Source organism: Eptatretus burgeri, chromosome 15, assembly GCF_056783735.1.
Source record: "Eptatretus burgeri isolate ZD-2024b chromosome 15, Ebu_testis_v1, whole genome shotgun sequence".
In the NCBI taxonomy this organism is placed as follows: Eukaryota; Metazoa; Chordata; class Myxini; order Myxiniformes; family Myxinidae; genus Eptatretus; species Eptatretus burgeri.
Window position 1 is genome coordinate 15617320 of NC_140975.1, and position 12634 is coordinate 15629953.

At 40.8% G+C, this 12634-nt stretch overlaps 1 protein-coding gene across 1 annotated transcript in view; it reads right to left on the reverse strand.

Moving 5' to 3' along the window:
- Positions 1-12634, reverse strand: part of LOC147011612 (metabotropic glutamate receptor 1-like) — a 136936-nt gene that overhangs the window by 25939 nt on the left and 98363 nt on the right. Inside the window, exon 5 of the mRNA XM_085858483.1 lies at positions 6301-6457. Within this exon, the coding sequence (XP_085714609.1) occupies positions 6301-6457 (157 nt within the window). The remainder of the gene's footprint in view (positions 1-6300; positions 6458-12634) is intronic.

Sequence of the window (12634 nt, forward strand, 5' to 3'; positions counted from 1 at the left end):
TTGCAGAGAGAGAGAGAGAGAGAGAGATTGCAGAGAGAGAGAGAGAGAGAGAGATTGTGCAGAGAGAGAGAGAGAGAGAGAGAGATTGCAGAGAGAGAGAGAGAGAGAGAGATTGCAGAGAGAGAGAGAGAGAGAGAGATTGCAGAGAGAGAGAGAGAGAGATTTGTAGAGATTGCAGAGAGAGAGAGAGAGATTGAGAGATTGTAGAGAGAGAGAGAGAGAGAGAGATTGCAGAGAGAGAGAGAGAGAGAGAGATTGCAGAGAGAGAGAGAGAGAGAGATTGCAGAGATTGCAGAGAGAGAGAGATTGCAGAGAGAGATTGCAGAGAGATTGCAGAGAGAGAGAGAGAGATTGCAGAGAGAGAGAGAGAGAGAGATTGCAGAGAGAGAGAGAGAGAGATTGCAGAGAGAGAGAGAGAGAGATTGCAGAGAGAGAGAGAGAGAGAGTGCAGAGAGAGAGAGAGAAAAATTGCAGAGAGAGAGAGAGAGAGATTGCAGAGAGAGAGAGAGAGAGATTGCAGAGAGAGAGAGAGAGAGATTGCAGAGAGAGAGAGAGAGAGATTGCAGAGAGAGAGAGAGAGAGATTGCAGAGAGAGAGAGAGAGAGAGATTGCAGAGAGAGAGAGAGAGAGAGTAGATTGCAGAGAGAGAGAGAGAGAGAGATTGCAGAGAGAGAGAGAGAGAGATTTGCAGAGAGAGAGAGAGATTGAGAGAGATTGCAGAGAGAGAGAGAGAGAGAGATTGTAGAGAGAGAGAGAGAGAGATTGCAGAGAGAGAGAGAGAGAGACGCAGAGAGAGAGAGAGAGAGAGATTGCAGAGAGAGAGAGAGAGAGATTGCAGAGAGAGAGAGAGAGAGAGATTGCAGGAGAGAGAGAGAGATTGCAGAGAGAGAGAGAGAGAGATTGCAGAGAGAGAGAGAGAGAGAGATTGCATTGCAGAGAGAGAGAGAGAGATTGCAGAGAGAGAGAGAGAGAGATTGCAGAGAGAGAGAGAGAGAGAGATTGTAGAGAGAGAGAGAGAGAGAGAGATTGCAGAGAGAGTAGCAGGAGAGAGATTGCAGAGAGAGAGAGAGAGAGACGTAGAGAGAGAGAGAGAGAGAGATTGCAGAGAGAGAGAGAGAGAGAGATTGCAGAGAGAGAGAGAGAGAGAGATTGCAGAGAGAGAGAGAGAGAGAGATTGCAGAGAGAGAGAGAGAGAGAGAGAGAGAGAGGAAAGAGAGAGAGAGAGAGAGAGAGAGAGAGAGAGAGAGAGAGAGAGAGAGAGAGAGAGAGAGAGAGAGAGAGAGAGAGAGAGAGAGAGAGAGAGAGAGAGAGAGAGAGAGAGAGAGAGAGAGAGAGAGAGAGAGAGAGAGAGAGAGAGAGAGAGAGAGAGAGAGAGAGAGAGAGAGAGAGAGAGAGAGAGAGAGAGAGAGAGAGAGAGAGAGAGAGAGAGAGAGAGAGAGAGAGAGAGAGAGAGAGAGAGAGAGAGAGAGAGAGAGAGAGAGAGAGAGAGAGAGAGAGAGAGAGAGAGAGAGAGAGAGAGAGAGAGAGAGAGAGAGAGAGAGAGAGAGAGAGAGAGAGAGAGAGAGAGAGAGAGAGAGAGAGAGAGAGAGAGAGAGAGAGAGAGAGAGAGAGAGAGAGAGAGAGAGAGAGAGAGAGAGAGAGAGAGAGAGAGAGAGAGAGAGAGAGAGAGAGAGAGAGAGAGAGAGAGAGAGAGAGAGAGAGAGAGAGAGAGAACGATTGGTAAAACTAAACCTCAAAGAAAAATATTGGTGATGTCTAAGTGCAAAAAAAAAGGAAAAACACCAGGAGATGGACTTAACTTATCTCATTGGTCTATGTCCTCTTCGAATATGTGAAAATAATCAAAGCAAAATCGAGTGAACCTTCCTGGCAGACGTAAACATGTTTAAGAGAATGAGAATGAAATTGATGTTGCTGCACAAGCAATTCCCAGTAGAAGTTTCAAGGTGTTTTTTGATTATCTGGCAGGTGGTCAACCCTCTCGTGTCACAGGTTGCCAGCAACGGTTGCTGAATAAAACGTTGTGAATCCATTTGAAAGAGAATGCCAGAACTTGGGGAATAATGATAGGGGGGAAATATCTGGCATAATCACAGACAGCCACCCAAGAGAGAGCTTCCAAGACTGATACCATGAACCAACACCCTAAAAGGAGCAGTTTGCAGTGATCACTAGGATATGCAAATGTTTCCACCAATACCCACATCAGACAGCCCTATTGAACTGCCAACATGTGCACAGGTGGGTGACGAAATCAGAAGCTGTACTCACAACATCCACACCCTACAAATGTATCAGGACTATTTACTTGCGAAAATGAAGATTCATAAGTGTCGAATTTTCTTGCGTTTGTTTGTTGTCACCTTCAGGTCGCCATTCCAGACTGATCTTCACAAAACTTAAGGAATTGTTGGAGCAAGTCAAAAGCTTGAAGCCTATTTCTTTTTGGTCAAAAGGTCAAAAGATCAAGGTCACATAGAATCGTCAATTTCCATGTGATTGACTTGAAATTTAAACAAAATTTGCATATTGGGTCAATGAATTGGTTCACCCGTCAAAAGTTAAAGGCCTATTGTTTTAGGGCAAAATGTCAAAGGTCAAGGTCACAAAATGGTCAATTTTCATCTGATTAACTTGAAATTTGAAAATATTTTGCATATTGGGTTACTCAATTGGTTCAACTGAAAATAATAACTATCGATTCACCTGTTTTGACATGTCAATGGCTCCCATGACAACAATTTCAGCCCATTAGAATCAAATGGGACTTTTTGTGAGTTTTACCTCTGCCACCGAAGTTGGAGGAGGTTATGTTTTCACTCCTGTCTGTCTGTTTGTCTGTTTGTCTGTCAATCACCTACAGGTCGCAATTTCAAACCGATCTTCACGAAACTTTACCAAGTTGTAGAGATCGTCTCAACTGAGAAGCCAATTGATTTTGAGGTCAGTCAAATTTTTTTCATCGTCATTTTTCATCCGATTCACTTGAAATTTGAACAAGATTTGCAAATTGCGTCGCTGAATTGGGAAACCATCTTGTTTGAGATCAAAAGGTCAAAGGTCAACTCAAGGCCAAACTTCTAAAATCTTCAATTTTTATCTGAAAAATCGTCAATTTTCATCCGATTGACTTGAAAATTAAACAGCAATCGTATTGTGCAATTATTGAATTGGGAAACCAACTATTTTTGAGATCAAAAGATAAAGGTCAACTCAAGGTCATACTTCTAAAATCATCTATTTTCAACTGAAAAATTGTCAATTTAATTCCGATTAACTTGAAACTGCAACAGGATTTGCATTGTCCATCACTGAATTAGGAAAGCAACTATTTTTGAGGTCAAAAGGTCAACTGAAGGTCAAACTTCCAAAATCATCAAATTTCGTCTAAAAAATCATCAATTTTCATCCGATTAACCTGGTGATTAAGCAGCAATTGCATAGTGCATCACTGAATTTGGAAACCAACTATTTTTGAAGTCAAAATGTCAAAGGTCAACTAAAGGTCAAACTTCTAAAATCATCGATTTTAATCCGATTGAGGTTTGATTTTGATTGTCAATTTTAATGTTAATAAAATGGACAATTTGATGTATCCATGGCAACCTTTGGAGAGGGGAGTGGTTTCTGCAAGTATCGTGCTCTGCATGACGTCTTTTTGTTGTTTGTCTGTGAGCAGGAAATCTCAAAAAGTTGTGGACGGATTCGGTCGAAATTTGTTTTTGGTTTGGTGAGGAGACCAAGTTGATTAGATTTTGGTTCAGGTCCGAATCCAGATCTGGCCTATCAGTGGATTAAAATGTAAAAATGTTCAGCCTGGCATAGGTATGCGCTCTACCAAATGCCGTTCTAGTTTTTTTATTGCCATACCTCAATAATGTTTAAATATGTCAAGTCGAAACAAACAGCTTATTTGTATATATATATATATATATATATATATATATATATATATATATATATATATATATATATATATATATATATATATATATATATATATATATGTGGAAATTTGGTCAACATTGATCAAAGGGCAAGGCCATCTAAAAACATGTAAAACACCTATTAGGCCGTCGTTAGAAAATTTATCAGCCAAATGTTTATGCATAATAATCAATCACATAAAACACTTGAGAGGCTAAATTTTTGAAACTGCCAAATTGATGTTTCCATGGCAACTATTCTTTATTTGGATTTCGTAAGTATCATGCTATGCACAACATCTTTCTTGTTTTTTATCGCTAATCAGAATTCAGAAATTGTACTTCATTGCAATATAATGGACTAATTATAAGAAATTATTGACTTCGTAAAACTTTCCTGCAAATATAAAACATGATTATTCAAATGCATTTACAGTCAGACATGTTGAGAAATGTTCAGTTATGTAAACGTTCAGAGGGCCATGGAATGCAGTGAGTGTAAATTGTAAAATATACAATAAATAAATGAAAAAAAATGTTATAAATGCATTTGTAAACACAGAAATAAATTGAAACGTATGAAAGATCAAAAATAGTATGCAAGAAGGTTTGAATGCAAAAGAGAAAGTAAAATCGAAAATTAGTTGAATTATTTACTTCATTAAAAGTAGATGTATTTAGGGAAAAGAAAATGGAATAAAATATTATGTGAAGATTAGAAAACGATCAATGAGGGAGATAGAAAGAAAGAAATGTGAAGAATTCCCTCAGCTTGATGAATGTCTGATTCAATGAACATCAGAATCATCAGCTTGGCATGATCTATCCATCATCGACTAGGCATGATCTATCCATCATTGAGGTTTTGATCCTTAAATCCCAGTACCTCTCTGAATGGCAGGTCCACAAGCTGTATTGTATTGAAGATCATCAAAAAGGGAGAGCGAGAGAGAGAGAGAGAGAGAGAGAGAGAGAGAGAGAGAGAGAGAGAGAGAGAGAGAGAGAGAGAGACAGACAGACAGAGAGAGAGAGAGAGAGAGAGAGAGAGAGAGAGAGAGAGAGAGAGAGAGAGAGAGAATGACAAAATGTTTGGCAGGATGGCACACTTGCCTATAAGCTGTCTCGCCTAGGTTCGAATCCCGACCCAGCTATCATTACGGTGTTCCACAGGCAGGGTGATTCGTCAATGTCTGTGCCGTCCTTTGGATGGACGTTAAACTTGGTGTCCCATCTGCCAACATCAGTTGGTGGATGGTAAAGATCCCACATTGTCCTTCACAAATAGTAAGCGAGCTATCATCACCACCATGAACAAATTCCAAATCCTTGCCCTGACTTCCTGAGCTGAAGTGACGACCCGACCAGGATTGTAGCCCAGTAACTGCTTGAGCAGCACTTATGCTCTGCATAGGACATGGTACATGATGATGATCTCATGATGATGATAAAGAGGGGGAGAGAGAGAGTCCAAAAATTAACAACAACCCATAGGTGAGAGTTCCAGGAAAGATTTCAAAGCTTCACTCCTGTACATGTACTGTCGCTACTTTAATAAATCATGAACAAGACAAAATTAAGCTTTAAAATGAAATTCTTTGAGTTTGGTCTGCAATGGCTCCACATTGCATGAGAGGGATTAGCAAATACTTCATTTGCATAACATAACACATCATCAATGATGTCGGGTTGGATTGAACAATCAAGGTAAAGATAACTGGATGTAAAATAACCGGTCATCCATTTCACCTCAACCACTTCTCCAAGTGTCACACACATTGGAATGTGACTAAGGAGAGGAGTACATCCACAGTGAGAATGGTACTCAAAACTCACAGGGACTCCATAAACCACAAAAAGAACACCAGGATAGAAGATATAGGGGTGGGGTGGGAGTGCGGGGCTCCAAAGAGTGGGTCGAGCAACAGTGCACCAATCAACATTGAAGACCATTATATGGGGATGGTCTTTGCAAGCATCTAAACCCAATTGGAACCTTTGCTTGCTTAACTAACGCAAAATTCTCTCTCCTTACCTTTATCTGTAAAAATGAAATCCAGCCAACAAACCCTCCCTCCCCTCACCCATTCTCTGCACAACTGTTGCCACTCTCAGTATAAATCCCTTGTTCACTCCCTCGACCAATCACATGCATTTTTGAGTTCCAATCTGTTATGACTTTTTGACCCTCCCCAAAATTCACATTCTTAGGTAAACAATAATTTCCCACTTGTCTTTCTTCCAAATTTCCTATGTGAAAGATGGTCATTTAATCAGTTCACCCAGGACCTTTGCACGATGAAAGACAAGCTGAGCATTTACAATAATAACTTAAAAAGAACAATAATGAGAATCGTAGAATTAAGAGAGAAATTACCCGGATGTGTCCAAGGGTGCAGGGTGCACTGCAAATGGACTCCAGTATACCATCGGGCCACATCACGCTGTCGTTCATGTGAAGCTTTCCGTGATCCCAGCGTCCAACATTCACATACTCAAGCTTGCCACGGTTCTGGAGGTGCATGATGTCATACCTGCCAAGGCAGAAGCACTAGCGTCATACTATTGGAACAGCTAGGAGCGAGTGATGGAGTGTCAATCTAGAGCAGACGTAGGTGCTCCAACCCAGAGAGGAGAAGCCAGAGGATTGTGGGCTTGCGAGGCAAAATCATTTCAAAACTAGAACGGGCACTCAGTAGAGTGCATGCCTTCGCCAACGCTACATTTTGCCCCCCCCCCAGAAACCGTTGATTGTGAGGGTATTTAATCCCATACCACATCTGCCATCTCATATGTGTTATGATGGCTTAAAAACATTAAATTTCCTGCTGTTTGACACTGATTCATGTACATTGTACAATTTCTGTATGAACTCCCTGACATTTTTGGGTGTCGGTGTCAAGTCAATCTGATGACAACTGGTCACATTATAAGAAATCAAATATTACACATCACAGGATAGGGAATTGAATTCTAAACATTTTGAATCTACTTACATGCAAATTGAATAAGAATTGACCACGTTATGATAATAAAGGTCGTTGACCCCCTGACCTTTGACCCAAACCGCTAACAAAGGTAATGACGTCATTGTGTCATATCATATATCACAAGATTGGGCATTGAATTCACAACATTTTGGCATTGGTTGCAAGCAAATTGGATAAAAATCGACCGCACTATGGCAAAATGACGATTTTGACCTTTTCATGACCTCGACCTTGACCTTTGTACTCTTAATTTTGTAATTGGAATTAGAGTGTGGAGAACAGAGCAGTCAACATTTTGGTGTTGGTTTCATGCAAATCAGATAACAATTGACCGTGTTATGACTAAAACTGCACATTTTGCAATGTCGTGACCCCCCCTGACCTTTGACTCCCAACCGCTAATAATGGTTATTACGTCATTGTGTCATGTCACATATCACAAGATGGGGCATTGAATTCTGAACATTTTGGCATTAGTTGCATGCAAATTGGATACAAATTGACCGCGCTATGGTAAAAAGACGATTTTGACCTTTTCATGACCTTGACCTTGACCTTTGACTCGATCGCTCCCAAAATCTAATCAGATGGTCCTCGGATAATAACCAATCATCCCACCAAATTTGCTGCGATTCAGTTCAATACTTTTGGAATTATGCGAATAACAAACAAACAAACAAACACACATTCACAAATAAATAAATAAATACACAGCGATCAAAACATAACCTTCGCAACAAAGTTTGCGAAGGTAACTATAACAGCACTCAGTAGGGTGCACACCTTGACCAGGCTGAACAGTTTATGTTTTGTATGCCACTGATAGGTGGATCTGCATCCCGACCTGCACCAGAATCTAATTGGCTTGTTCTTGTCATCTACCCAACTCATATGAAGCAAGTTTTTGTATTTTTTAACACAAGGTCTAAAGCAGTTAATGGAGCTGCCATTCACACACACATGGACATACTGACAGGACTAACAATTAACACAGCCACTGAACTTGGGGGAAGTGCCATCACTTTCGAGGATACTCTGGGTATCAGCAACATCACAACATTGGCACCACTTTTCTCAACGCACTCAATGGTGCATTTCCTCAGGATGAGTTTCCTCCTCCCCATGGATGCCAACCGATGGGGATCGTCCTTGCTCTATCCTTTTAACTGCTGAGCATCAAGTAAGGAAGCAGAACATACCATTTTTTAAGTCTTTGGTATGACTCGGCAGGGGTTTGAACCCTAAACCTCCCAGACTCGGAGCGGAGGCTCTAACCATTAAGACACCAAGTCTGGTTTTGTCATAAAGCGTCATTGAAATATTGTGTTAAATATCATTTTGGCCCTATCTCTGAGTTATGAAAAATCACTAAGAAGTTAAAACAATTCTCCTATCCATATCAGGATCATCACCAAAATCTAATCAATGTGAGCTTGTCACACACCCAACCTGCCCATCAAGTTTCGTCCAAATCCGTCCATAACTCTGAGATATCCTGCTCACAGACAAACAAACAGACACACAAACAGGGATGAAAGCATAACCTCAATCGACCTTTGGTGGTGGAGGTACTTATCCTTTAATGAGTATCCGATTGTGACATCACAGGATGTCAATGCCTGTTATGATGAGAAATCGTTGAAATTAAGTTGAAGGTATCTAGCAGATATTATCAAGATCACCTGCCAGGCAATCATTATTATCTGACAATGAGTGGGAGAAACAGAACCATCACAAAGTGAACACGGTTAAGAAATGAGTGGGTTATGTAAATTAGAAATAGAAAGGTCTAAGTCACTGCTTTAAATGGGACGAGGAAGAAGTGACAAAGAGTGACCTTCAGCTGCTCTCTGAATATTATCATCCAACCGTGAATTGGATTAGCAAAAGCAATTTCCAACAACTTGTGGGGAATAGATAAAGGATGTACAATGTTCGGGTTTTTTATTGTTATTATTTATTTAATTATTTTCTTTACAAGATTGAGGCTCATGGGAGAAGAAGGTGACGGAGGTTATGAACTGACTTTGCAGCAACAGTTTGATACAATCGGCAAGGGAATGAATGAAGCTTACAAAAACAACAACAGGAGAGAACGGGGGTGGGGGGGGGCAGAACGCAGCAACCTAAAAGTAAGGAGGTTTGGCCTGGTAGATTCAATGGGTAAAGTTGATTTGAGGTAACGATTGGGGGGGGGGTGACATGATGTGACTGCACCACAGGTTTGAAGCCCAAGAGAGAAGAGTGGAATCAAACAGCCTAAGGAAAGAAATATCAACAGAAGAGTTGATATTCCACATAATTCAAGAGAATGTAATGCTAAGGTGCTTGCCCAGAGGCGAGAGTCATACCATTGAACTACCGACATACGCCTTGTAAACTGTGAGTAGCACTGATTTTCCAAGGAAAGACTACAATTGATGGAGGATACCCAGCCTTTGGCTGTCTTTGGAGGTTATGGCTCATTAACATGAGATGGCTCTAAATCTGGAAGCAGCCAGAAACTTTCCAAACACACATGATCTTTCAATGGAGGCTTAGAAATCTACATCCCGCATTAACACTTGTCACATTTTGATCTACATTTACAACTAGTGTCTCACATCAAAAAACCTTGCAGTGGTGTATATAACAAACAAGTCATTCCATATTAAATGCAACACCTAACAAAGACACTCACAAAGGGTTTATGACACTATATGGTCAGCTCAGGAGAGGTCATGGCTGATGGTGAGGCCGAAGAGTTCAGGAAACTAATTGAACCTCTTCCAGTGGTTCAATGGAGATGTAGGTTTATTGGATATGTAGGTTTATTTGACGATCTTGGAAATGGATATGTAGGTTTATTTGACGATCATTATGGACCAAGGGTGGAAATCAACAGAGGTGATACAGTAAAGCGCCTTTACATGCCAATTTTCAACAATGACCTCATTTTTAGACTATTGCTTCAAGTAAGTTCAACATTACTGGAATCGAGCATGACGAGGCTTTGTTCTTTCTCATTCTGCTCTCTCAGCCCTCCGACCCTCCCCAATTCAAGAAGGACACACATATTTTTTTCTGTAACCCCCTCGTGGTTAAACACACACAATCCAGGTTTACTGCACATGTCCACTCTTTTGTTCTTCTTTTCTCCTCATTTGTGAACCTTCCTTCTGGAGGCTTCAATCCCACTCTTCCCTCGATAGCTTCAAGCAAGCAGTGCACAGCTACCTTCCATCAAGTCACCTTCCATCACTATCCAGAATTCTTTTGACTCCCATAAACCCTACCAAACCCAACCATCTTACTAGCAGGTTACTGTGTTTCATCCCCTCCGCTCTATCCTCTTTTATGCTGTCCATTCTTTCTGTTGCTTGTTATGTGAAACTTAGGCACCACCATCGCACTATCACTACATTGCCTTTTATTCCCTCTGCCAGCTCTCTTCCCCAAGCCTTGATTATTATCCATGCAAAAAAAGGAAGCACCTACAGGAGGTGGCCATATTTCCCAAAAGTGCCATATTTACACCCCAGAACTCTCACCTTATTAACTCCCCTGCTCCCCACCCTCCATCGCCTCATGTCTACATGCCATTGACAGAACATTCTGGCTACCAAAGAGGTTGAATGGCAGTTTATGGTGGGTGGTTTGTCATTGCCTTCTCAGCAGTAAGTCAGGGCAAGAATTTGGAATTTGGCCATGGAGGTCAATAACTAACCAATAATCTTCACTGAAACAGTATGGGAGTCATTCACATCCACCAACGAATGATAGCAGACAGAACACCCAGTGTGAAATCTATCTGAGGGATGGGATACTCGTTGATGGAACACCCTGCCCACAGAAAGCCAATCCGACAATTTATAGTGAGGTCGGTTATCAAACCCAGAAGCGCATGCTCCCTCGGCACCAACCTGACGACACTTGACTACAGGTAGTGCCAATCGTAGAGCCAATTCTAAACATTGAGAGATTTTGCCAGGGTAACCTGCTGTTTTTGAAAGATGCCATGAGCAACATCAACAGCCGAGCTAGAATGCGACGTTCAACCACCATAAGGTCAATGAGACGTACATACAGGTATAGCACTTATTGGTTAAATCATTTGTCAAATTCTGTACAAAATATGACGTTTCTCTGAGTGAATGCTATTGAGATTTCTATTGAAGCAATTTGTGACGTTACACTTCGAATCTGTTTTGTGACACTTACAGATTGCTTTCAAAATTCAATCAATTCTGTGTCTCTGTGACGTGCAAGTGTGTACAACCTATCAGCTTTACGTAACGAAGCACTCTTGAGTTATCGCCGAAGACAGGCGAGCAAACTCGAGTAATATAACCAATATTGGGAAGGCTTTCCTCCAGAGAAGTCCAACAAATAAAACCCCCACCTCCCTCTCCCCCCATGATGGTTTGCATGTTTAAAGGAGACTTATGCGTGTATACAGTACTTTGGATCCTATAACAGGTTTTCAGGCTCAAATAAACTTCCATTTCTCTTCCTATTAACAGAGGATGCGCTCATACTCTGGTCCAATGGTTGTTCCATTTTATTCATTTTGGAGGCAACTGATGGGCATGAAAAGCAATTTTGTTCGATATTGGACCATCCATGACATTATATTCAACGTGGAATCACTCCTGGTGCCCAGGTTGGATGTATTGTGACGTACGAGTGTAATAACATGTCGGAAATGGAATTGTATGTTGTGCCATCAGCGCTGAAACGTGTGGTCACGGATACTTGAACTTGTGGTCTTGTCGCAGTAAAACAAACCCAGAATGCCCAAACTCCAGAGGATCAATGGATTTCAAAGTATTATTCATATTTCGTTTTTACATTTGTATTATTAAAACAATGGCTTTGTATGTCAGAAAAAAAAAATTAACAAAAATAATGATGTTGAGTGTACATTTACAGTGCTTTCGATATCTTCACATCCCTCGAAGAGCAATTCTAGTCTCTAACCACCCTAAAGAATAAGCAATACTCATTGGTTCCAGGAATTATGGACGCTGACTTGCTAAGACATCACTTTCCACATCTCCCTTATTATTGGAGCTAGGTCCTCGACATTTCCCATGCTTAATCGAAAATGCTGACGGAAGCAGTCTGCCAAATCTCAGGTCACGTAGCATGTCGGAATCCGAAGCTATAGATGCTTGCCCATAACTAGGTCATTGTAACACATAAAAAGTTTAAATTTGACAAACATTAGTGGACATATTACCCTCACTACATCCTAAGTTTTCAGCGGGCTGTAATGGATGGAAGCGAATTTACAGCCCTTTTTGATCGTTTTTTTTATTTATTTATCATAATCGTTAGGTTTTTTTTTGTTATCAAGCTTAAAAAAAAATACCGTGTAATCTTTTTTTTAACAGTAAAAGGCAGTAAAGTACAGTGAACCTCAATTAAAGTACGGTACAATAAAGTACAGTAAACTACGGTGAAGACATATAATAACGGATATATGGCAAAGTTTACGCTCATATAAAAACAAAACGAGCTGCAACATCCCTTCAATGCATCTCATAGGGCTGAAAGTTTAGGAGATGATGCAACTCAGTCTTGTGCACAAATGTGTCAAAGTTCAAGTTTTTAACTACCACAATGACCGAGTTATCGGCAATATTCTCCAGGTTCGAATCCCGACACGTTCGGGCGCTCACATTCTAAGATCTGCTTCCACCATCATTTGCGGTTAAGCATGCGGAGTTTTCAGGTTGC